Source organism: Hyperolius riggenbachi, chromosome 6 (genome assembly GCF_040937935.1).
Source record: "Hyperolius riggenbachi isolate aHypRig1 chromosome 6, aHypRig1.pri, whole genome shotgun sequence".
NCBI lineage: Eukaryota > Metazoa > Chordata > Amphibia > Anura > Hyperoliidae > Hyperolius > Hyperolius riggenbachi.
This window is the reverse complement of record NC_090651.1, coordinates 244,893,334-244,920,559: the sequence shown is the minus strand read 5'-3', so window position 1 is coordinate 244,920,559 and position 27,226 is coordinate 244,893,334. Positions and strand designations below refer to the sequence as shown.

At 43.7% G+C, this 27,226-nt stretch overlaps 1 protein-coding gene across 2 annotated transcripts; it reads left to right on the top strand.

Annotated features, from left to right (window-relative positions):
• Positions 1 to 3,233: 3,233 nt before the first annotated feature.
• Positions 3,234 to 27,226, top strand: CCNL2 (cyclin L2). 2 transcript variants are annotated; one of them, XM_068240620.1, is made up of 11 exons: positions 3,234 to 3,552; positions 11,569 to 11,643; positions 11,794 to 11,903; positions 14,002 to 14,122; positions 14,212 to 14,276; positions 19,350 to 19,449; positions 22,523 to 22,627; positions 22,820 to 22,961; positions 23,049 to 23,163; positions 24,493 to 24,585; positions 25,722 to 27,226. In XM_068240620.1, exons 1-11 carry the CDS (start codon positions 3,325 to 3,327, stop codon positions 26,071 to 26,073), a joined length of 1,506 nt encoding a protein of 501 aa, XP_068096721.1. In that variant the 5' UTR covers positions 3,234 to 3,324; the 3' UTR covers positions 26,074 to 27,226. The 2 variants fall into 2 exon arrangements, with proteins under 2 accessions (XP_068096721.1, XP_068096722.1); XM_068240621.1 differs by lacking the exons at positions 3,234 to 3,552; positions 11,569 to 11,643; positions 11,794 to 11,903; positions 14,002 to 14,122; positions 14,212 to 14,276 and adding an exon at positions 15,453 to 15,512.

The window sequence follows — 27,226 nt, the reverse complement described above, 5'->3', positions numbered from 1 at the left end:
AACTACTCGCTTCTGCTTGGTAACTGCTCACTGAGCGCTCAGTTCAGCTGCCCATGTGAAAGGCCCCTAAGTTTGGCTTGGTTAAAAAAAAAAATCACACACTTACCTAAAAAGAGGGAAGCCCCTGGATACTAATGAGAATTTCCATCGTATGCTATGGTACCAACTCTGTATTTTATATATTGGTGTATACCATTGTCTGTATTATTTTGTACCCTATGTTTGTCTCTTTGCACAGTGCCATGGTATATGTTGGCACTTTATAAATCAATAATAATAATAATTAGCTTGAGGGTCCATGAGTGACCATGGGGGACCAGAGGACATTGTGGGAAGCTTCATTAGAATCCAGAGGTTTCCCTCTTCTTAGGCTTAGGTAAGGTATCTGTTCTAAAACCGAGATTTGGCTCAGGTTCTCTTTAAAGCGAACCTTAAGTCACCTAAAAAAAATGAGATGAACTCACCTGGGGCTTCCCTCAGCCCCCAGCAGACGATCGGTGCCCTCGCAGCTCCGCTCCGATGTCCCAGGACCCGCCGGCGACGACTTCCGGTTTCGCCGTCACCGGCCGACAGGCATGGGAACGCGAGTGATTGTTCGCGTTCCCAGCCTGTATATGCCTGTCGGCCGGTGACGGCGAAACCGGAAGTCGTCGCCGGCGGGTCCTGGGACATCGGAGCAGAGCTGCGAGGGCACCGATCGTCTGCTGGGGGCTGAGGGAAGCCCCAGGTGAGTTCATCTCATTTTTTTTAGGTGACTTAAGGTTCGCTTTAAAGCAGGAGTCCCCAAACGTTTTCAGTCAAGGGACAGGTCCACATACTTCAGACTGCTGGGGGGCCGGAACTTACATAAAATGATGTTGAATACATTACATTGAATCTAGGTATTGATTCCCCCAATCATGCCCGGAGGAGAACTCCCAGCAGCCTCCATTCAGTCATGTGGCGCACAAAGACCGTCTTTGTGCACCAGACAGTGAAGTATACCCAGGTGACAGCCTGCCATCCAGTTGGACAGCAGTGTCAGCTGATGCAGAATTGGATTGAAAGCCAGCGAATGACTGCTCACTGGCTTCTACAGTATGTGCAAGGGTGGAGCCAGCATGGGTGTTGCCAGCACTGCTATTCTATATGCGGGCCGCTGATATTTACAGGTGCAGTGGGCTGCATCTATAAATTATACATTTTATGTTTGGGGGGCCAGTGAAAAAGCCTCAGCTGGCCGCATTCAGCCCACGGGCCGTAGTTTGAGGACCACTGCTTTAAAAGAAACATCCGAGGTACAAATAAAAATGAGATCTACTTACTTGGGGCTTCCTCCAGCCCCTGGCAGCCGCTATGTCCCTCGCCGCAACTCTGGAGCCCCGGCATCCCCTCCGTTTCAGATGCCAACCTTGCCAGGTCGGCATCTACTGCATCTGCGCAGAACATTCCAGACCATGTGAGACTGATTAACTGTGCACTCGCGCAAGCGCAGTGGGTGCCGACCTGGTAAAGTCGGCATTTGAAACGGAGAGGATCCCGGGACTCCGGAGCTGTGGTGAGGGACATACCGGCTGCCAGGGGCAGGAGGAAACCCCAGGTAAGAAGATCTCTTTTTTTGTAGCTCGGAAGCTTCCTTTAATAAGGAATCAAAAAGTCTCTTTGTATTGCCAGCATATATAGGCATAAACTGTATTTGGTCAGCAAAAAACTTGTGGGAGAAAAAAAAAATTGCCTATGGACCTTGCACTCTTCTAAAGAGAACATGAAGCTAGAGGTATATTTAAGCTGCCCTACTTATTCCCTTATAAAGCAAACCTGATACCTATGTAGAAGAAATGTTTTGGATGCTATAGTGCCTTCCCGTTGTTCCAGCGATGTCCCCAGTTGAATGAAGTTAGACGACCAGTGGTGTCTTCAGTACTCCTCAGCAGTCTTAGGAAGTACCGTACAGTATTGTACCTGTGTGCCCAAGTGCTTCTGAAGATAAGCGCATCAGTACTGCACAGGTGGGAGCCTGGACTTGTGCATGCGTAGTACAGATGCCTTCATCTTCAAAAATACTCTGAGACACAAGTGCTTATGAGGAGAGCCAAAGTAGTATTTTACTTAGCAGAGGTGACAGAGAAAGGACCGGGAATAATCTATGGTATCCAAAGTCTTCCCACTACATAGGTAAGTATTCATACCTCCCAACTTGTTAGATAAGAAAGAGGGACTCTTTAAAGGCTTGTTCAACACTATGAGCGTTTGGGTATTTTTTTTAAGCACTGGCAATTTTAGAAATCGCCTTACAAGCGCTAGTGCAATGATTCCCTATGAGAGTGTTCACATATGAGCGTTTCGATTACGATCCGCTTCCAAAAGCGCTGCCTGTACAATTTTCTGAGCGCTTTGGCTCAATGGAAGGTATAGGGAAGTCGCTAAGCAATTGAAAAAGAGCTTTGTATAGCGATTTCCCGAGTGCTTTTAAGAATAAATACATTGTATTTATTCTGTTCCGGGTCAAAGAGTTCACTGAAAATCTCAATTGCTCATCAAAAGTGCTTACACAAAATCGCCCAACGCTCAGAAAACGGCAGGAATCGCTTGTAAAAATCGTGTACAAAAACGCTTAGTGCTTGCGATTTATAATGTGAACAAAGCCTAAAACACAACCCTAGCCACTGTTACCAGAAAGAATTCAGAAGCAAAGGATCTAGTTTTATAATTCAGACCTCTATCATTAGCTCTCCTTCATTTTATCATTTGAAAATAAGAAATATATCAGCTTAAATGATAGACATAATGTTTAGAGTCTATGAAAAATATCTTCAGTAGAAAAATACATATATTTACATAGATCTGTACACAAGTCATGAAAAAGGAACAGAAAGATTTAGTTTCCTTCAACTGTCCTATCGAAAAAGGGCTAGTTGGAAGTCATACATATTTAATCTGAAGAGTTTCCTAGCTTCATGTTGCCTGACAGTTAAACACATTCTGTAAACCTTTATTTATTTCGGATTTTGTTTTCCCAGCAATTTCGTAACGTCTACTGACGTCACTGCCCATCCCTTGATCATCTCCCCGCACTGCATTGTGGTAAGGACGTCACGCCTGTTTGTTAAAATCTCCAGGTTTGAGTAATCCCGCCGGAAGTGGGCGGGTCAGTTGAGCGGTCGGGAACACGTTCTCTGACGTCAGCCTAATATGATTGATAGCTTGTTTAGCCAATGACAGAAGCGGCGAGCCGGTTTCCAGCCACTGGTGGCCTTCGGTAGGTGTGACTAGTGTGTGAAGAGAAGTCAGACCGCGCCGTGCTGGAGACTCGTTGAGGAGGAAGAAGAAGAAGAAGAAGGGAAGATGGCGGCCGCCGCCGCTGCTGCTGCTGTTGCTAGTGAGGGGATCCTGATAGGGGATAAGGTGTACTCTGGGGTGCTCATTACTTTGGATAACTGCCTTATTCCCGAGGAAAAGTGCGCCCTCACGCCTTCCGTCCTGGATGGCCTGGACTTAGAGACCGAGACCGACCTGCGCTGTGTGGGCTGCGAACTCATCCAGTCCGCCGGCATTCTGCTGCGGCTCCCGCAGGTAAGGGCGGTGCGCGCTGGGGGTGAAGGGGGGAGTTCGGTGCGATCTAAGCGGAGGAGAAAGAGGCGTTCAACCGACCATCTCGCCAGCCAGGGAGGCCTAGGCCTTACGTGAGCCTCGAAGCCTGACCTAGAGTAGCGAGGACAATGGATCTGGGGATGTGATAGTTTTTAATGATGGTGAGGCAGAATTCACACCTGCTGGGCTGGCTATATGATCATACTATGAGCGTATCGTGACATCTGAGGATTGTAATATTTAATGTGTAGTCATTACAGTTTAAACAAGATTATTTATATAATACTGGCATATAATCTTACTGCTCCTCAGAGGGGCTCACAAAGTAATCTTACTATTGTAGTGTAGGGCATTTTTTTTGGGGGGGGGGGGGCTAGTCTACTGGGGAGCCAGTAGGAAAAAGTTCTTCAATTACAGCACAAAGTATTGTGATTGGCTAGATAGTGTGGGCAAAGTTTACTACATCCTACTGGAAACCTAGCAGTTCGAGATGGTGCTGGCCACCCAGTCAAGTTAGCTGAATTTCTCTGAGGTTTTCAACGGGTCCATTAAACTAAGGGCAAAGCCAGTTGAAGTTTTGGGATGCCTGTGGAAACTGGATTGCCTAGAGGAATCCAATGCAGACACAGGGACAACATACAAACTTAGTGCAGATAGTTTCCTGGCTGTGACTTGAACCCATTGTTGTAAGGTGAGACTGCTATTCACTACCCATGGTGTCACTCAATATGACTACTGTAATTTTGTAAGGCCTCTTTTCCAAGGGCAGTAAGTGAAGCGCCTCTCAAACTGCTTGCTGGTAACTGCTCACTGCTGCCTGGTAACTGCCTGCTGAGCACACAGTTCAACTGCCTGAGGCCACATGCTAGGTGCATTTTTTTTTTTTTTTTTTTTTTTTTTTTTTTTTTTATTCAAGCTCAACTTAGAGGCTCTCCAGTGAAAATAATGTAATAAAAAAAAGTGCTTAATAAGCTTAACCACCCTGGTGTTCTATTAAGATCGCCAGGGTGGCTACGGGAGGTTTTTTTTTTTTTAAATTAAAAAAAACCGATTACATGCAGCCAACTGAAAGTTGGCTTCATGAAAGCCCACTAGAGGGTGCTCCTGAAGCGTAATTCCGATCGCCTCTGGCGATCAGAATTAACAAGGAAGGCTGCAATGAGCAGCCTTCCTTGTTTTGCTTGCCTCGTCGCCATGGCGACGAGCGGAGTGACGTCAGCCTCCGATCCAGCCCTTAGCGGTGGCCGGAACGATTTGTTCCGGCGGCTGGGGGGACCCTCTTTCGCGGCGGCGATCAGATAGCACACGCGGCTGGCAAAGTGCCGGCTGCGTGTGCTGCTTTTTATTTGAAGAAAATCTGCAGCCTCCGGCGGTAATGCGCCGGGATGGTTAATAAAAAAATGATGTATAAATGATTTAGTCAGTGTTTGCCCGTTGTAAAATCTTTTAAATCCCTGATTTACATTCTGACCTTTCACATGGTGGCATTTTTACTGCTGGCAGGTGATGTAGCTGCTGCTTGTTTTTTTGGCAGTTGGAAACAGCTGTAAACAGCTATTTCCCACAATGCAACAAGGTTCAGACAGGAGATGGCCAGGAGTAACATGGTCCTCAGTTTCTTGTGGGAGGGGTTTCATCACAATTTCAGCTATACAGAGCCCCCTGATCAGTTTGTGAAAAGTAATAGATTTCTCATGTAAAAGGGGGGTATCAGCTACTGATTGGAATGAAGTTCAATTCGTCACGGTTTCTCTTTAACCACTTCACATCCAGACCTTCTTTTCCTTTTATGGACCAGAGCAGTTTTGACGCTTTAGCCATATCCCTAGTTAAACAGCCATAACTTTATCCCTACTCACGACACCTAAATGATCTAGGCATCGTGTTTTTTTTTTTTTGTTTGTTTGTTTGTTTTTCAGGACATACTAGACTTTCATAGGGGGGGGGGGGTTATTTTGACCCAAGAAAAAAAAAATTCATAGCATTCTAATTGGGGGGGGGGGGGGGGGGGAATTAAAAATTGTGTTAATCCTTAGGTTTCACCAATTCCAGTAAAAAATGCTACAGTAGATAACAAACATGCCACCAGTATTACATCCCCCAAGGATAGATAGCCAGGCGTGTCCCCAGTATAGGCAGATCTGTTCCCTGTATTTGCTATCCCCCCATATAGACATATGGGCCCACCATTATAGCAAGATGTGTCCCCGGGATCAATGTTCCCCATTGTAGCCAGATGTGCCCCTTCCCCATTATAGCCAAATTTGCCCCCTCCCCATTATAGTTAAATGTGCCCCCAGTGTTAGGTTATGGCCCCCAGGACCATCAGATGTGCCCCCCATTATTAATTCCCCACCCCCTGTTACCCTGATGGGCCCCAAAATACATTTCAACCTCCCTTTCGGAACATTACCCCTACCCTCCGTTATGGGTAGCCAGATGTGCCCCCCCCTTACTACTTTGCCCCCTCCGTGACCAGATCGATAAAAAAAAATGCCCCTGCAAGCAGAATATCTCACCTTACCTGGTTCCTGCGATCATCCTTCAGCCCCAGCTTCCATTCACCACGCTGCATGCAGCCCTGTGATACCGAACACCGGGTCCCGGCTTGATGTCATCAAGCTGGGAACCGGATGTTCGGCATCACAGGGCTGCGTGCACCGCGGTGAATGGAAGCTGGGGGTGAAGGATGATCACAGGAACCAGGTAAGGTGAGATATTATCCTTGCAGGGGCAATCTGACGTGTAGGGGGACAGATGAAGGATCGCAGCTGTTTGCTACAGCGGTGATCGTTCATCCGCGGGGGGGGGGGGGGGGGGGCACTAACTGGCTACAAGGGAACATTTTCTCTTTCACCAATTAGTAAGGCAGCTGACAGTGTTGGGGGGGTGCTCTAAAGCGCACCCGATCGTGCTCAGCAGGGCTGCAAGTAAGTCAGTATATCTACATCATGGTGGCTTGGAGGGTGCCACAGATGACGTAGATATACTGTAGCAGTGGACAGGGTGGTTAAAAGATGTACAGGGGGAGGCCAGAAACCCACTAGGAGTGATTTTTCTGAGCGCTTTGCAATTTGAAAACTCTTACTAATGTAATGCTATGGGTGTGATCCCACTTGAGCGATGTGAATTTATAAAAATCCTCCATAGCATTGCATTAGCAAGAGCTTTTTCAAATCGATAGTGATTAGAAATCGCTCCTAGTGGGTTTCTGGTCAGACTAGGGATTGAATGTAGTTCAGTCTCGGTGTGTTGAGGATTTTTTAGGTACCCTAAAATATAAATTGTCTCTTGTCCATACGCAAATGGTATTTAATGTGGAGGTTTGAACGTCTGGAGGTTGTCTATTTATCTGATTGAGATGGAGGTTCTACTGTTGCATAATACCCTTGGCCTTTCACTTGCTTCTGTTAACGCCACATAAAGTGAAGATACTTGTGGTGGGTTTTGTGTGTTTTTTTTTTTTTTTTTTTCTTCGGTTTTTAAATCTTTTACTTTAAATCACTTGTTTTGGTGCTTTTAAATAATTCATTTTGGCCAGTAGGTTGTAAACACCACAACATATCTGGCTCTATTCATAATTACTTTATATGAAGCAACTTCCCTTACAGGTTTAAAGGTTTTGTATTTTACCCCTCCCCACGCACTGCTTGTATAACTGTTCAGGAAGTGTTTGGGGCTGGCTTCTACTCTGTAAATGGGAGGTAGTAGCGGCTAATCTTAGAACATGACATAATCACTCAGGCAGCTGCTCTTTTGTTCTGTTCCTGGGAAACCGATACTATCCTGTTGTAGAGGAACATACAGTACGTTGTAGAGGAACATGCAGTACGTCACTTTCCCAGTAGTGCCTCACGTGTCAGCTGCTTTTCTTCAGTGCCTAGCTGGCATGTCACTGCTCCTCCCTTGTTACACATGCTAGTGCTGTATTCTGTAAACCTTTATTTCTGTATCTGCTATACTGGATATCCTGGTAAATCCACATTCTTAACCAGTAGTTTCATTGCAATTAGTAAATTTTTCAGTTGTCTAACACAGGGCTTTTCAATCTGTAGTACGCGTACCACCAGTGGTACTTTGCTTTTGCCCAGGTGGTACATGTCTGGTTTGCCTGCCACTTAATTGCCCACCTGCCGCTTGTCCTAGTCTTGCCCTGCCTCCACAAAGTTCAGCTCCCTCTCGCTTGCTACTAATGCAATCTGTAGGCTAGCAATCTAATTTTAAAGCCAATGGGTACCGGTAAAAAAAAAAAAAAAGTCAGATACTCACCTAAGGAGAGGGAAGGCTCGGTCCTAATGAGCCTTCCCTCTCCTCTCCCAGTGCCCTCGGTGCTGCGCTGGCTCTCCCGTTCGCGTCCGCCGCCGCAGGGACTTCGGAGGTCTTCGGGAGCACTCGGGCTTCCGAAGACGGGCCGCTCCATACTACGTACGCGTGAGTGCGTCATAGAGGGCGCTCGTGCAGTATGGAGCGGCCGCGTCATCCGGAGCCCGAGTGCTCCCGAAGGCATGCGGAAGTGGCAGTATTTGACCGAACTGGTCGAATACTGCCACGGGGGATCCTGCGCGGGACCGGGCACCGGGAGAGGAGAGTAGTGGCTGGATAGTGTAGTGGTTAAGGGCTCTGCCTCTGACACAGGAGACCTGGGTTCGAATCTCGGCTCTGCCTGTTCAGTAAGCCAGCACCTATTCAGTAGGAGATCTTGGGCAAGTCTCCCTAACACTGCTACTGCCTATAGAGCGCGTCCTAGTGGCTGCAGCTCTGGCGCTTTGAGTCCTCCAGGAGAAAAGCGCGATATAAGTGTTCTGTGTCTGTCTGTCTGAGAGGGAAGGCTCATTAGGACCGAGCCTTCCCCCTCCTTAGGTGAGTATCTGACTTTTTTTCTTTTTTTTAACTGGTAAACATTCACTTTAATCCTTTTCCCCCACCAATGACTCTTGCTCCCCCCACTTAAAGTGTACCTGTAAGAAAAAAAATGCACCTGGGGGTATACTTACCTTGGGACAGGAAAGCCTCTGGATCATACAGAGGATTCCCCCTTTTTCAGTAGTTGATCCAGCGCTGGGACCCCTCCCCCAAGGATATCCTTTTCGTCGTGCGCATATGCGCGGTAGTGGCTCTACACTTGGGCTGCGGCGGAAACAGCGAAGCGCGGTTCGGTCCAGTCTACTGTGCAGACACACTGGTGGTACTTGAACATTTTCAGGTGGTAAAGGTACTACAAACAGTGAAAAGGTTGAAAAGCCCTGGTCAATCAAATCTTGTGCCATATAGACAGTCCCCTACTTACAAATGCCATGAGTGGCTTTTCAGAGATGCGTGTTATTTTTTTTTTTTTTTTTTTTTTTTATCTTTACATACAAAATATACAATACTATGTTACATTTTGGTGTATGCTACAGCATTGTATAAACTTATTAGTATAAAGCACTTTAGAAGCCTATTCAAAACAACCAAAAAACAGTATAGTAGGTCTAAATCCAGAATCAACCGAAAATAAATGTATTTGCATTTCACTGTTTAACACGTGACTTACAAACAGGTTCTGTTCTTGGCATAAGTAGGAGACTGCATGTATCGCTTTATGCATCAGAATGCTTTAACATCTAAGTAGAACAAGCCATTTGAAAAGGTTACCCAGTTATAATCTTTATACTGGGGTTGGCCTACAATCTTTTACTGCATGTGGAAATGCACTTGTGGTAAATTCCCTACTGAAATAAGACCATCTTGACATTCTCAAAATTTTACACATGGTTATTTACCACATGCGTAAAATTGTATGCATTGTTTTCCAGCATGCGTAAAAAGTGCAGTAAATGTCCACAAACCGGTAATTCCTGCAAAAATCAAAATTCACAAAGAAAAAGGAGTGCATTATTTCTGACTTATGCTGGGCATACATGGGTCGATCCGGCGGCCGATTAGCCGCTGGATCTACCCCCACTTGTGCGCGCGGATCGATTGCCGCTCGTCCCCGCCGGCACTTCCTTTTCACCGCACCGGTAATTGAGCGGGCGTGGGTCGAGCAGCTTGATCGGGCCAGCTGAATATTATCAGCTGGTCGATACACGGTACAGAAACGTACCGTGTATCCCCAGCATTGAAGTGAACCAGAAACGAAGCACCCTCGTGTGTTTTACCATGTAGATCAGTGGGAACATTAGAGAAAACACCTACCCTGCTCTCCGTTTTATCCTCACTGCTAAAAGTGTGTTATCAGCTGTGATAAGAATCCCCGACTGAGCATTCAGTCTGGCTTTGCCGGGAATGATTATAGCTGAGTCATTATAGCAGAGCCACAAGGGGGTGGGCTTGAAAAGACACCAGAGAAGACAGACTCGGCTATAATCATTCTGTAGCAAAGCCAGACTGAATGCTCAGTCGGGGATTCTTATCAGAGGTGATAACAGTCAGATTAAACAGAGAACTTTGGCCTCAATTCACTAGGCTTATCTCCTGTCTTTAATAACTCTTCTAGAGTTGTTACCACGGTGATAAGACATGTCGTATTCAGGAAACATTTTACATCAGGCAAACGTAAATTTAACTCTTCTGTCTTTAAGTTAACTCTTTAATCCTTAAAATAACTCCAGAGTTAAAGACAGGCTGTTCATTAACTACAGAGGAGGTAACGTAAGGAATGAAGAGATAAGATAACTCTCTTACTAGTGGAGGTAAGTTTTTCTCTTGCCTTATCTCCAGCATGATCTTAGTGAATTGAGGCCAATGAAACGAAAAAGAGCAGATTAGGTGTTTACTGTCATGTTCCCACTGATTTATAAGGTAAAATACATGAGGGTGCTTCGTCTCTGGTTCTCTTTAACTATCGGATTTTATATCCCCTACAAGTACTTGGTGATATATTTCGCTTCCCATTGACTTAAATGGAGTCTTTACATATGGTTTCTGCATAATTACGCATTGTTCCCAAATGCGGATTATTTTTTTATTTTTTTGGTGAATGTGGAAAAAATGCGGAAATGATCCTTGCCGGTAATATAGCGATTAAAAAAACCACTTTTGAAGTGTACCTGAGATGGGCTATTTTAAAGATTGTATTATTATCCGGGGCTTCCTCCAGATCCCATGAGCACCGATGCGTCCCTTGCTCCACAGTGCCTCTGTTCTCCTGGTATCGGTCCTTGTAATCTGGCTCAGTCCCGCCAGTCAGCTCTTCCGCACATGCGTGGAGGAAGCTTCGGGTAAAAATAAAAATGTTTTAACCACTTGAGGACCCTGGGCTTAAACCCCCTAAAGACTAGGCCATTTGTTACGGAATGGGCCACTGCATAGGCCTCGCTGCAGGACCGCACAACTCGGCACATAAGTTGTTGTGGTTGTTTTTTTTGTTGTTTTTTTTTTGTTGTTTTTTTTTTTTCACTCTACCCCCCCCCCCCCCCCTTCTCCCCAACAGGGCTCTGGTGTCTGATTTGTGTGTATATTTTTATTCCTCCCCCTGCCACCCAATCAGCGTGATTGGCTTCAGTTACATGTCTGTCACACAGCTGTCCCCAGTACAGTGCTGCCATAGATCGCTGCGCTGTATGGCTGTAAGACGGCGGTTTTGCTGTCCTTAAAGCTGGCCATTAATGATTCAATCTTTTGCATCCAATCTTGCCATTTCTATGTAATATAAGGTAACTGCCTGAAGTATACATTCAGTATATTCACTCAATTTACCCTTATACTACATAGATTTGGTAAGATTGGATGAAAAAGATTGGATCATTAGTGGCCACCATAACAGTCTCCTAGTGGGGATCGCCGCTGGGAGACTGATGGTGGAGCGGAGCTCCGTCATCCATGTGGCGATGCGTGAGTGATCTGCAAATCCCCCGCCCCAGGACTTGACGCCAATTGGCGTTAGGCGGTCTTTAGATATCCCATCTCGGGTTTACATTTAAGTCGGCTAGCTTCATATTTTTATTTTTCTACACTAACTTTTGAACAATATTTAAACTATACACATTTTGCTCTAAAAAGTCTTCTTTATTGCAGGTGGCGATGGCTACGGGGCAGGTATTATTTCAGCGGTTCTTTTACACAAAATCCTTTGTAAAGCATTCCATGGAGGTAAGGACTTTTTTTTTTTTTTTTTTTTTCCCTCTCTCTCCTCCCTCCCTGCTTTCTCTCTGTTTATCTGTTGTACTGTATATTTCCTTTTTCGATTTTTCTTTTGATAGGCAAAAACAAATTCAAGTGTGAATTTTTTTTTTTTCTTAGCACGTTTCAATGGCCTGCGTTCACTTGGCATCCAAGATTGAGGAGGCACCAAGACGCATCAGAGATGTGATTAATGTCTTTCACAGACTTCGACAGCTGAGGGATAAACAGTAAGTTTGGCATTGGTTTCCTTTCCCCATTGTATCAATGCTATCTATTTATGCAAACAATTGAGCTAGCAGGAAGGATCATGTAGTGCTGCCCATAGTTTTTAAATGATCACCTGGATAGTTTGTTTACAGTTACTTGTGAGTTTTGCTTTTCGTAGACAACTTTCCCTTGCCTTATGCTTTTAAAGGACATCTGAAGAGTTATATGGAGGCTGCCATGTTTGTTTCCTTTTAAACAATACCAGGTGCCTGGCAGCCCTGCTGGTCTGTTTGGCTTCAGAAGTGTCTGAATAACACCAGAAAAAAAGCATGCAGCCAATCTGTCAGATCTGACAATGTCAGACACCTGATCTTCTGAATGCTTGTTCAGGGTCTATGGCTGAAAGTATTAGAGGCAGAGGGTCAGTAGGGCTGCCAGGCAACTGGTATTGCTTAACCACTTCGCTGCCCGGGTACAGTATATCTACGCTCCTTTGGACTTGAGTTCCCCGAAGCGTAGATATACGCAACCGCTCGCACGTGTGCGCCCTCCCGCTATTGTGCACGCCGCCGCCCGCTCGCCCGGAGATCAATGAACGGGAAAATCCATTCCCGTTCGTTGATCTCTGCCCCCACAATGATCGGCATGCTTCTATGAGAAGCAGCGCGATCATTGTGAAAAAACTCAGTTTCCCAACCTCCCTTCCTGCAAGCGTCCTTCCGACGCTTGTAGGACGCCTGCAAAAAAAGTGGCCATCTTGTGGCCAAAAAGTAATACTACACCCAAAAACATTTTCACATACAAATGCATTATTTTCACTATTTTAACTCATTAACTCCCACACTCTCCAATTGTTACCAATATTTTTTTTTGTAATATTTAAAATAAATTAAAAAAAATTACAATAAAAAAAAAAACTTAGTTACCTTAGGGACTGAAATCTTTAAATATTTATATCAAGAGGGTATAACACTGTTACTTTATAAATTATGGGCTTGTAATTAGGGATAGATGCAAAACTGAAAAAAATGCACCTTTATTTGCAAATAAAATATTGGCGCCAAACATTGTGATAGGGACATAATTTAAACGGTGTAATAACTGGGACAAATGGGCATATGTTACATGGATTTTAATTTATAGTAGCATGCATTATTTGAAAACTATAATGGCGGAAAACTGAAAAATGTTTTTTTCCCAAATGTTTCCCCATTTTCCCATTAAAACACATTTAGAATAAAATAATTCTTGGCATAGTGTCCCACCTAAAGAAAGCCTAATTGGTGGTGGGAAAAACAAGATATAGTTCATTTTATTGTGATAAGTAATGATAGTTATAGGCGAATGAATGTAAGGAGCGCTGAAAGGAGAACATTGCTCAGATGCTGAAGAGGTAAAACCCCTCAGTTGTGAAGTGGTTAAAAGGAAATATACATGACAGCCCCCATATCTATCTTGAGTTGTCCTTTAATGGCTGCCATGTGAATGCATAATCTACCATAAGTGGTAGTCTGTGAAGGAGGCAGTATATAGCAGTTGATGCTAATATATTGCATAAAAGAACAATTACTGTTTGGGTGGTGGCTGACTACCCAACAGGGATGCTCTCACGAGTGTGTAAACACTAAAATTTGTAATTTAAATGAGCATTAATTAGCTCAAGTGTGCGGCGGGAACGTAAGGGGTTAGTTACCCATAATTTTGTGCCATCCCTGCGCTCCAAATAGCTTGGGCGGTTGCAAGCCTCATCCGGTTTGAAGGAGTAAGTGCCCGCAGTGAGGCCTGCAACGCGTCCAATAGAACGAATGCAAGCTATTTGGAGAGCAGGGAGAGTGTGGAATTATGGGTAACTAACCCCTTATGTCCCCGCTGCACACCTGACCTAATTAATGCTCATTTAAATTATGAATTTGAGTGTTTACACGCTCGTTATTACTCGTGAGAGCATGCCTGCTACTCAGTAACAGATCTCTGCAGAGTGTTTGTGGCTAATCTACAAGGTCAAACTTGCCTTGATCACCCTGGATTATGACTAACTTTAAAAAAAAAAAAATTAGTGATGGCGCTGACCAGAGAGACCTGATTTATCTGACCCTGTTAAATTTTAATCTTCTGTAGGAAACAATTGCCAATGGTGTTGGATCAGGATTATGTGAATTTGAAGAATCAAGTAATTAAAGCTGAAAGACGAATTTTGAAGGAATTGGGCTTTTGTGTCCATGTGAAGCACCCTCACAAAGTGAGTCTATCTTGGCAGTTATCTTTTTCACTGTTTTTGATTCAATTCCTTTGCAAGTTTCAGATGACTATTTGTCTCCTGTATTGTAGATTATTGTGATGTACCTGCAAGTATTGGAGTGTGAGCGAAATAAGCATCTGGTCCAGACATCATGGTGAGTGTCTTCCCTTTCTCTATTCACAAAACAAATTGGCTGTATAGTAACTCCTTCATGGTTTTAAGGATGTATAAAGGCTTTGCTTAGCTTTGTACATCCTGTTGGTATTAACAGTCCACTTGATTGCAGCTGTTTACTTAGAAGATCTGGTTGAGAATCGCATCAGCTTTGCCTTATTTGGAGAAGCGCAGGGAGAGAGATTAAGTGTACCTCTGCCAGTGTTGGCACCTATTCAAGGCTTCTTATTTTTGAATAGCAAGTAAACTACCCAGAGTATTTTTCTTATATTTTGTAAGCCCAATGTTAATTGGATATCAGATTTTCTGAAATATGTTAAGGTTTAATTTTTGATTGGACAGGATACCTTTTTGTTCTACAAGGTGTCCTTAAACTCCTGTACAGTGGCTGGTTATCAAGGCAGTTTTAAAGCTACCTACAGTTTCAGTGGTAAACTTCTGGATCAGGAGACAGTTGGCTGGCAGATGACTTTTCCCCTCTGTGGGTAATAATGTGATCACCTGTTTGGATCTTATTCCCCACCCTATCCCCCTAAAGATAAGGCCATGTGGGGATTGTCTCTTGTTCATCTCCCCTCTGGGAAACAGTTTGCATGCTTGGACAGGCTTGCATGCCTTGCAGCAGTTCCTGGTCTGAAGAAATGGTACTTCGTGTTTCGCAGGTGCTGTAGGTAACTTTCAGACTTTTCTGATGACACCTGTTCCATGTATGGGCTGATGGCTATGCGTTCTAAAATGAGGAAAGATTGGATTGGCCTGGACTGCATTCTCATTTGTATGCAGCCCTGGTTTCACCTACTTTTTCCTTGTTCCCTGATATAACTGCTTTCACATGGATTCTGACCTGTTATAGTGTGTATCAAGTTTAATGAATGTAATTTTAAGCATCAAGTTAATGTTTTTCAAGCTACTTGTTTAATGTTTTGATGTGTAGTTTACAACTGGGAAAGATATATTGTAGGATGGGGGAGTGATTGAACTGTCTAAATTGTTTGCCAAATGGAGAGCCTGTTTTAACTCTTGTTTTCTGTACTCTTTTGATCAAAGGCTAGCCTCTGAGGGTAAGTGACTAAGACTTCTCCTCTGCTGTCCAAGCGCTTTGGTGCAGGGATAGCTGCCGTCTTCAGTCAATCCAAAGCAGTTTCCCCAGAAAGAAGGCTGCCTCTGGTCAGGTGGTATATCTTCAGTGGATTGCCGGGGCTCACGGCTCCTCATGGTTACCTTTTTTTCATGACTTCTTACAATGAAATGTACACTGTATTTATTTTGCTTTTTTTATTTGTAGTTTGAGATTTATTTCTGTAAGCATACCTAAGTTAATGTGCATTATGACTTTTGCTAGTATAAGTAACTTGCGCTGTTCTCGGAGGGTGTGTAACTCTTAGCTGGGCTCAGGGGGTACTTTAACTTGTCAGTCAATTCAGTTTAGAGATGAAGAAAAATGTTAAACTATATATAAATTAACCTGAATAAGTATAGCTGGCAGCATGAAAAATTTGAAGAGCACTTTCACAATTATAAAAAACGCTTAAAAACACTTGAGAGGAAAATAAAAAAATTATTTTAACTTGCCTAGTGCTTCCAGCCCCCTAGACTCATCCTGTGCCCATGACGTCCTCCTGGTTAACCCTCCCCCAGGGGGTAGCAGTGGTGACTACGCATAGCTGGCCAGTTGCAGAGTTGGCACCCCCGAGTTGGCTCACACTGATCGCACTTCCAGGAGCGTTCTGCGCAGAACACAGAAATCGCTACTGCACATGCACAGAACGCTCATGGCCAGCTTTGCGGGAGACTCAACTGCTGACTGGAGGGGACCAGGATGACGTCGTGGGTACAAGAGGAGTCTAGGTGACTGGAAGAAGCCCCAGGTAAGATAAAATCATTTCCCTCTTAAGTATTCTTTTAAACAATATGTGAAGGATTACTTGAGATGCTGTGGGGTGCTTTGCCAACGCAGTCGTTAATGGGTACATCATGCTGTCATGAGAAACAGACTTGGATAATCTAGTTTCATATTCATATGACCTGTTGAGATCCCATATTTCTACTATAGAGTTGGGTCTCTTCTCTAACTTCTACTTTACTATAAAACAGTGGGTGTCAGCAGGAATAGTAGTTATACAGGAGCTACACATGACTTGGTAGTTATGCATGTTCTTGGGCTGCAGTGCTTGCTTTAAAGCACAGGTGTCAAACCCTAGGCCTGTAAGCAGAATGCAGACCTTAATTTTTTATTTTTTGCCCTTTCATAAGCAGTGAAAACAAATGCACACTAGTGACAATGTTTGATTCCCATTGATGTGCATAAAAAATTGTGATAAAATAGCAGCGATCATGACTCTGAAAAAATTGAAGCAATTTTGCTGTGATTCTAATGCAACGTATTAGGAACATGTTTTCAAATCCTGTTATCAAAGGGCTCTGCAGTGCTTTTCTGCCTGGGGTGCAGCTGTACCCTAAGCTGCCCCCCTAATTTTTCCTGGCAGTCATATGCTTTGTTCTTCCATTGCTCCTTCTTTCAATCATGTGACAAGACTCGGCAGCATAGAGCATGTGGCTGTCAGGAAGATCGGAGATCTGAAGTAGCATTGGAGCAGGTAAATATTAAACTGCTCTGTGGAAGGGAGAAGGGCCGGCCATTCACAGTCACTATAGTTACACCACTTATTGTTAGACTGTTCAATAAATGTTAATTCTTAATAAAGAATTTGGTCTGCGACTTAAACTTTCAGATTTTGTCCCCTTACATGATTGAGTTTGACACGCCTGCTTTAAAGCATAAGAATTGAACAAGGCAAGTTCTTGACAGCAATCAGGTTGATTAGAAAACCCAAACTTCTTCTGGATTTAGCCAGTGGTCTGATCAGTCAACCCCCCCCCCCCCCCCCCCCCCCCAAAAGCTGTATAAATAATTATAGAGAATATTAGGTCACTTTCATTCACATCTTTATAGAACAAGTATATGCATTGCACAGTTTAAGAAACTGTCATGTCTTGTACAAGTCAGCTCTCCAAACGAATTAGACATTTCTTGCTATATTAGAAGTTGTTGAACTAAAACAGCATTTTTAAATTGCCACTAGGCAAATACAATCATATGTATGTGAACTATTGTCATAGCCAAGCTATGTTCACTTCCCTTAACCTAGAAAGACAAGCTCAAGGTATGAGGACATGGCTGTTCACATGACCCCACCTGGGCTATTCTACCTCTTCTACTGTCAGACTTGGGTTTTCGTGCAGCACATGTATGGGGGGGGGGGGGGGTCGATGCAGGTTTTTTTTTTTTTTTTTTTTTTTTACAGTACGGTACATCCCTGCAGTAAAGATGTCACTCTGCTAGTGGGTGAGGAATTGGACTAAAGGGTAACTGCAAATAAACCTGTCACACTAAACACTCTGAGGAGCACTTCCACCACACATTAACAATGTTTTTAGCACATGATCAAGATGGAGCAACATGCATAATTTTGGCAATCTGATTTTTAAACCGTAATCTGAGTCTATAGAAACACAAGCTTAGGGAGCACTGAGTATATTTAATATAATCAATTTATTAATATTGTTAGAAAAAAAATCTACAAAACGCACAATAAAAAAAACCCTTAAAAGCAATTGAAGCTTAAAGGGAACCTTACCCGGTGGGGGGGGGGGGGGGGGGGGGGGAGGAATTCACTTACCTGGGGGCTTTCCCAAGCCTCCCGCAGCCGTCCTGTGCCCGCGCTGGTCCTTCGGTGCCCTCCGGTCTCCCTCCGCGGCTAAGTTTCGTTTTCGTCCGACTGCCAGTCGTCCTTGGGCAAAGCGTCCTCTTCTTCCGCATTCCCCGTCGTAAAGCGCGTCCGTAAGACGCGTCATGCGGACGCGCTTTACGACGGGGAATGCGGAAGAAGAGGACGCTTTGCCCGAGGACGACTGGCAGTCGGGCGAAAATGAAACGTAGCCGCGGAGGGCACCAAAGGACTGGCGCGGGCACAGGACGGCTGCGGGAGGCTTGGGAAAGCCCCCAGGTAAGTGAATTTCCCCCCCCCCCCCCACCAGTTAAGGTTCCCTTTAAGATAGGGCACCTAATAGTCCTCCTTGGAGTGCACTCCTTTTTTTTTAAGAAGCCTATAGTGCAGTGATGGCTAACCTTGGCACTCCAGCTGTTGTGGAACTACAAGTTCCATGAGGCATTTCAACAATCTAACAGCTGTAAGCATAACTCAGGAAGGCAGAGGCAAGATGGGATTTGTAGTTTTGTCACAGCTGGAGTGCCAAGGTTAGCCATCGCTGCTATAGTGTGTACACCATTATCTTCGGGCCTAAATATAAAGATTATGCTTCTGTATGCAGATGCCGGATAAGGAATGATGCAAGTCACCCAGTATGCCATATCATAGCATGCCTCTGTGTAATACACATAGACTCACTCATTACTGACCTGGTGTAGCTTGAACTCTGGAAAGAGGAATTGTCGGCAAAATGCTGTTCTGGTAGGGCAAAACTTCACTTGAAGCACTTGAGATTCAGGTGATTACACTCAGATCTGACTAGTAGAAGACCTGCATTACGCTACTGAATAATTAGTTTTGGTATAGCTCTCTTGTCATCTCTAAATCTTATGACTAGTGTGTACTTGTGTAGCTTCACACTAACTTTTTTTTTCTTAGGATCTTTGCAGTGTTTTACAGCAATAGTGTCTTAATTTCCACCTGGAAAGTATATGGACCTAAACCATGCTTGGACTATGCAACTATTCAGGACCGGAGTCATGCATGGACAATGAAACTGTGCCAGATGCGGATCTTTTTACCAACCAACTGTTAACTGGATTTTTCCTAATTCACCTCTGGACTATTTTGCTTGTGAACCTCCACTGGAAAATTTAACAATTTAATGGCCTGGATTTTGATGGCTACTTTATATACGTGTACAACTGGGTTAAGATAGGCTCTCCATGCTTCACAGTTCAATCACTTTCCTCATTTGACCCTTGCTGTAGTGAATGTTATATTTAAGGCATTTGCTTAGATTAACCCTCAAATGTGCAATTCTTTCTTTACTGTAATTTCAGGAACTATATGAATGACAGCCTTCGCACAGATGTATTTGTGAGGTTCAACCCTGAGGCAATTGCATGTGCATGCATTTACTTAGCTGCAAGGACGCTAGAGGTTAGTACATAGAATATACCAGCTTATTAGTCTGGGTGTTTTTTTTTTTTATATTGGCAATTTTTGCTCAAACTCCCTCCCCTTGTTGCCTGCAGCATCTTTTCGCGATTCTGGAGCGATCGCAATACAGTGCTTTACCGCCGCCCGTACGAATTTTTCCATCCTTTCACCCCCAGGGACGGAGAAATCCGTACTTTCCGCGCTCGCTCTCGCGCGCACTCCCGCTCGTAAACACGCCGCTCGCCCGGAGATCAATGAACGGGAAAATCCATTCCTGTTCGTTGATCTAAGCCCCACAATGATCCGCTGCTTATCCAATAAGCAGCGCGATCATTGTGGGGGAAGAGAAAAACTTTCCCAGCCCAGTACTTCAAGTGTCCGAAAGGATGCTTGGAGGTTGCATTAAACAAAAAGTTACAGTTGCCATCTTGTGGCCAAATAGTAAAACTACACCCTAAAGCATTTTTAACATAAATTACTTATACACAAAAAAATAACTCATTACCTCCCACACTCCCCATTTTTTTTTTCTCTTTCGAATTAAAAAAAAAATTACAATTAAAAAAAAAAAAAAAAAAAAAAGTTACCTTAGGGACTGAACTTTTTAAATATTTGTCAGGAGGGTACAACACTGTTACTTTATAAACTATGGGCTTGTAATTAGGGATGGACGCAAAACTGAAAAAAAATGCACCTTTATTTCCAAATAAAATATTGGCGCCAAACATTGTGATAGGGACATAATTTAACCTTCCTGGCGGTAACCCCGAACTATGTTCGGGGTAAGCCGTGCAGGAGGTTTTCTCCGGCCCTGCTCGGCCGATTTTTTTTTTTTCTTCTTTTGCTGGACGCAGCTAGCACTTTGCTAGCTGCGCCAGCACACTGATCGCTGCCGCCCTGCGCCCGATCGCCGCTATCCGTTGCGGCACGCGGGCCCCCCCAGACCCCGTGCGCTGCCTGCCCAATCAGTGCCAGGCAGCGCCGAGGGGTGGATCGGGACTCCCAATGACGTCACGACGTTGGTGACGTCATCCTGCCGCCATGGCGACGGGGGGGAAGCCTTCCAGGAAATCCCGTTCTTTGAACGGGATTTCCTGATCGGAGATCACCGAAGGCGATCGGGGGGGGGGGGGGGGGGAAATGCCGCTGAGCAGTGGCTATCATGTAGCGAGCCCTGGGCTCGCTACATGATTTAAATTAAAAAAAAAAAACCTGCCGCGCTGCCTCCTGGCGGAATTTTTCATACCGCCAGGAGGGTTAAATGGTTTTATAACCAGGACTAATGGGCAAATACATTTCATGGGTTTTAATTACAGTAGCATGCATTATTTAAAAACTATAATGGCCGAAAACTGAAATTTTTTTTTTCCTATTTTCCCATTAAAACATTTAGAATAAAATAATTCTTGGCATAATGTCCCACCTAAAGCCTAATTGGTGGCGGAAAAAACAAGATATAGTTCATTTAATTGTGATAAGTAATGATAAAGTTGTAGATGAATGGAAGGAGCGCTGAAAGGTGAAAATTGCCCTGGTGCTCAAGGGGTAAAACCCCTCAGTGGTGAAGTGGTTAAAGTGCTGATTGCTCTGAATCACGTGTACAGTGTTTTTACTGCACTAACCACCTGCACAACGGTATAGCTGAGCACTACCGTTTTGACACTTTGTGGTGTGAATGGGCCCTAAACATAACCTAATAGAATACATTGGAGAAAAAACTGCTAGCCATGCCTTGTCCAACATTGATTTGCAAATGCTCTTGTGGGAGACGGGACAAATTCCCATAAACCCACTCCTTGGTTGCAATCGCCACCCCTCCTCCCCCACAGTGACCAAGTTATTTATTTTTTACTATTCAGTGCTCTGCAGCTTTAATAGCTTGCAGCAGAGCCATACAACTGAGCATATGAATGAATTCCTTCAGACTCTCACCCCACCCACCTTTTTTGGCTCTGATCACTGCTGCAGGGTTTTTTTTTTTTTAATATAAAAAATGTTTCCCCTCCCTGAGGACCAATCAGAGCGATCCTCTCTCATAGGCCTCAACCTATGAGAGGGGATTGCATGGCAAGCATTTCCAGGGGACAGCCGAGTGACATGACTGTCCCCAGTACAGCACTGCAGTAGATCGCAGCACTGTACAATGTAAATGGCAGTTTTGCTGTCTAATAGCCTGCTAGCGACGATCGCTGCTGGTAGACTGAAGACAGAGCTACGCTACTCAAGCGGGATGCGCGCGATTCCCTGCAAACCACTCCCCCAGAACTTGATGCCGATTGCGTTATGCTTTTCTGGGGGAGACGTCTGTTGAGAAGGTGTAAGATGGTTTAGAATGGGGTGACACTAAAGTTTTTATGTGTGTATAGTCATAGTGAACAATGTTTGGTTGGATGGCTATACAATAGAAACAAAAGGCTGTGTCGGAAATAAGCTATATATAAGGCAGGGATGAGCAACGGATGAATTCCGAATAGGTTTTAGTCGGAGTTCATCCAGGTAATTGGCACTCCTGAGCGGGGGGGGATGGGGGGTGGGAATGTTTAACTTACCCAGGAGCCTTCTGGCTTTAATCCGTCCCACGCTGCGTTCCAATTCACGGTCACGTGACTACTGCACTTTTTCAACCCGAAATGAGGAAGTGCAGTAGTCACGTGACCGTGAATTGAAATGCAGCGTGGGACGACTTAAAGCAGAAGGGTCCTGGGTAACTTTAAAGGCTAGTACACACTAGCAATTTTGATTGACCAATGATTGCTCAATTTTACCACCTCCATGTGGTATGACCATTTACCTATATAATCTGCATAGAATTGAAAATCTGTTTGGCCCTCATACTACATGGAGGTGGTAAAATTGAGCAATCATTGGTCAATCAAAATTGCTAGTGTGTACTAGCCTTAACCCTCCCGCACCCCCCTGCTCTGGTGTTAATTACCTGGATGAACTCCGACTAAAACCTATTCGGAATTCATCCGTTGCTCATCCCTGATATAAGGTGCTTTGCTTCATAGTTGAGGCTATATTTTCCTTTGTTCTTCCTGTTGAATAGTCTAAATGTGATTTTCTGTTACAGATAAGTCTCCCAAATCGTCCACACTGGTTTCTTCTGTTTGGTGCTACTGAAGAGGAAATTCGTGAGATCTGTATCCAGATTTTGAAGCTCTATAGCCGCAAGAAGGTATGCATTGTACAGTCTTCACCACGGGCTCACACCATGCAAACCAGCTTTTAGGGAGCAATGTATGTTCCCAAAGCACAATTTACACAATGCCAATGTAGCTGCAGAGCTAGTCTCATTGGCTATCCTTATAAACATGTTTGCACTTGTGCCTTGTGTGTAGTGGGTTGACTTTTTTTTTTTTGATTCCAGGTGGACTTGACTGTTCTTGAAAGTAAGGTAGAGAAGCGCAAATTACAAATTGAAGAGGCAAAAGCCAAGGCAAAAGGATTAATGCCTGATGGGACTCCCCACCTGGATAATGGGCCGGAATTTTCGCCTAATGTGAGAACTGGTATGTCTTGTCTAAAATATCTCATTCGCTCGTTTATTTTGTTTTATTCTAAATCACAAATGATCAATGTTTTTAATGACCTTACAGAATCTCCTAAGGATGGGAAATCTAGCAAATCTTCACCAGGTGCCATGCACTTACTTAGAAATTCCAAAAGGAAAGTAGATGGGATGAAGAAGGCTTTGTCAAGTCCTGTAAATGGGTAATTTTTTTTTTTTTTTTCCCCATGCTATTTTGGCCTAACTGCTTCTGCTATATACTAAGTGGAAATAGCTGTAGCTGTGTAAGAACTCTCTCCATCAAGAATCCATGGGATTGGGGAAATTGTCTCTTGCTTTACCTGGGGCTTCAAGCCCCCCTGTAGTTTTCCAGCTCCCTTGGTGTCCTCTGGTTCCGTTCCACTGTGCTGCTTGTCAGTACCGTTAAGCCGGCAACTGGCTAAGTTACAATCTACAGTGCATGTGCTGTCCCAGCCATGCACCTCCACATTTGCTGCTGATGCATAGTTTGTATAAACTTAATGCTGCAAATGTGCAGAATGCTACTGGCCATAGGAGCGCAATGAAGGAGGTGTGCGTATGGGACTGAACAGTAGAGCTGTTCCTTTTGGCCCACTTTGCAAAATACAATCATTTTTTTAAATGTGTATATTTGCATATTTATTCACACTTAAAGAGACACTGAAGTCTCAAAAACCCATCTTTTTATAAAATGTGTTATATAAAAAGATGGATTTTTTGAGACTTCAGTGTCTCTAAGTGTGAATGAATATGCAAATATACACATTGAAAAAAATGTACAGCTCTACTGTGCAGTAATGTTTACTCTAACTAAACCGCTGCATTCCTGCCACTGTAATCTATCTAAATTCCCTCCGCCCCCCCCTTTCAACTCGCCCTCCCTCTCCCCTGCAAGATCCACAACCTGGTCGTGGATTTTGCTGCCCTGTGCGCTTCCGTGTGAGGCAGAGCTACGAGCTGCAGTTCTGCCTCTACACGTGTCTGTTAGCGTGTATTTCTGCCTCTCCCCTGCCCCTCTCAGTGAAGGAAGACAGAGGGGTGAGGAGAGGCGGCGATCTGGGCTGACAGAGCTGCGGCTCATAGCTCTGCCTCACGCTGAAGCACTGCCCAGATTGCACCCCCCCCCCCCCACCGAGTTAGGGGGATTTAGATAGTGTACAGTGGTGGGAATGCGGCGGTATAGTTAGGGCTAACATATTAAACATATTTGTTAAATAAAAAAAATTTTGAGACTTCACTCTCTTTAATAGCTTTAAAAGAAAAAAAAATGCAGCATGTCTGAAATTTGCCCAAATTGCAACACTGCTCTGTTAACACCCTCATAGGGTAACCATTCAATAGTACTTTGCTGATCATCAAGGCCATTGCAGTATTCTCTGGTGTGAGCCAGACCTAATGCTGCCTTCTTTTTTTTTTTTTTTCCCCCCTGTCACAAGTACTCAATGCTATTGTTGCCTTCACCAGGATATAGTCTTGAGTCTCATTGGGGTTTATTTTCTCTTTTTTCTCAGTGTAACAAAAGGGAGGGATAGCAGAAGTGGCAGTGGAAGCAGAGATCAGAGCTACTCCAGATCCCAATCTCGATCTGTCTCTCCAAAAAGAAGGTAAGTTGATGAACCTGGCCTGTAAAATGTAACATCTCTATCTCGTTCAGCTAGTGATAGTAGTATGAAGCTCAGCATTTTGTCTTTGCTCTAAAAGATTTACAGCTTAAAAACTGGTACAGTCCAGCAGCTAAGCAGCACTTCCTTCTTCAGTGGCAAGCTTGGAGAACTCAAACGATTTCATGGTTTCCAGCCTCCATTAGTAAACATTCCTGTGCAATGTTTCAGCTTGCAGGGATAATAGGTTAAAAGCAGAGAAATCTCACTAGAAACCTAATATGTAAATGCTGCAGCTTTTTAGAGCAAATAAACTGTATTTGGGGAATTTGTAATTTGTAAATTTGCATAAAATCGGATCATTTGTTTTGGTAATCAAGTAGGAAAACATGATTTTATTGAATATTATGTCAGTGGGGCTTGAGCATTGGCTAAATTCTGGATAATTGCTTTTTCCTATATATATATATATATATATATATATATATGCAGCAATTCTCTTGTTGTGAAAACCAGCAATCTTCATGTCCTTTTATCCATGGTATACGAAGGTGGGGATTCCATCCCTAGAGGGTGATTTAAATTTGTCACCCTGCTGTACTACAATAACCTTTTCTCCTATCTTTGTGTTCCCCATCAGCTTAGAATATGGGAATATAAAATGTTTTTGTAAAAAGGCACTTAGGGTTGCACTGAGACCCCTGCTTGATATACCACATTTAATGCTAGCAGTGCTTGAAATTACTGACTTCTAGTTTCATAAACCCATTAAACACTGAGTAGCCTACTGCAAGAAACAGTTCAGAAATAACAAGTGGGGTTCTTGAGATGCCAGTATGATGGTGTGAATGTGGGCTTGACATATTAGGGTTAAGTGCAGCAAACTCTGCCATGGGCAGTGAGGGCAGTAAATCATTTAAGTGAGGTCTTTCTCATCCAGTAGATATTATTTTCTTGCATGTTTGCCCATTAACCTGCAATTCATTGTCAGAATTTTAGTTTTTGTTTTTTTTACCCTGGATCTCTACCACTATGCCTAGCTTATACAGGAAAGCTAACAGATGCCTGTACAAATTGCTTTTGTGTCTTTTTAAAGCATGAAATGTTATAAACTTTAACAGTAAACTGTATTCTTCCAGGAAAAGTCAGAGCTACTCCTCATCTAGTGGCTCAAAATCCCGCAGCCATTCCAGAAGTCGCAGTGATTCACCTCCCCGAAAACAAAACCAAGGCGCTTATAAAAGCTCTAAAGGACATGTACATGGAAAAGGTAGTGACTACAGATACACTGGACACAAGAGAAGGTCTCACAGCAGAAGCTCTTCTCCCTCCTACAGCAGATCGCATGACACTCCAGACTCTGGGAAATACAAGAAGAAAAACCACCACTACTATCACGAACGTCGTAGGGAGCGCTCTCGCTCCTATGAGAGAGTGAGCCATCGACACTATGATCGGGATTACCCCAGACACAGCCACCACCGCAGATGAACACTTATCTGGACCTTTCCCCATGAATTACCTTGAATCCAACTTCAGTCTATATTTAGCAGACCATACAAAACTGTGTTGGGGAAACTTGTTTTCCCAACTGTGATACTGCATTGTTTGGTGCTGATTTCCTTATTACTGCAAAAACGTGTTTAAAGCCTCTGTATGAATTGCCAACTGACAAAATGAAGTAGAAGTAATGTTACAGTGGCCATATTTAAGGCCATGCAAGTCCACGTCCTACTACCCAAGTTATTGTTGTAGGGGCTGATGAGCGAATTCTTGCGCTTGGGTCCCAACTCTATGCCCCTGCCTAAGCTGTTTTCAAGTGGATCTCCATTGGACTAGTAAGTTAATGTCTGAAGTCCTGCAGGAAACACTCCTGTTGTGATGTTAGGATTACCTTTTGAATTCTGACCTTTGGCTTGAAGAGAAGTTTGAGCAAGTTGGCGATATAACCTTCCAACAGTACACTAGAGGGTGTACTTTTACTTCTGTTTGGCCTGAAGTCAGATTTCATGTTAAGAGTCCTAGATATGAAAGAATTGCCAGGGGAATAAGCTTTTTCACACTTGGAACACCTATCCCCATCTTTTTGTGACCCAGGGCTATCTGTTAATGCATTTACCCTTAAGCAAATCTGCTTCAACTCATAGAAACAAATTAACTTTATTTTTCTGTTTAACTAATCAGGGGGCTTTAAACATAGCCTTCCATAGTACAGTACATTTTGTGGCTTCTCGAATACATTATAAGTGTAACAAAAATGACCTATATTAGGTTTTGCTTGATCCACACCTTTCCCCAAGAATACACGGCCTTAAATTTTTATTTTGGGCTTTTTGTAAATAGTTACATGTAAATGTGGAATATGTTCTGCAGAGAGTAACATAGGTGGGACTATTCTGTATAATGCATTTTTATATCTAGAGGCCTGTGCTGGTCATGGGCAACCGCAAGACATTTCATATTGCATATGTTTTATGTCTTTATTAACTGATCTGCACATTCTACTCAGGATATTTGGTGGCTGAAAGAATGCAAAGTGATGCCATTCTGTACTGAAATGAGAAACAGCCAGGCCATATCAGTTTTATTGGTATATCCAAGCTGTATTTCTTTCTTTCATTAAAGTATTGAATTTTGTATTTTA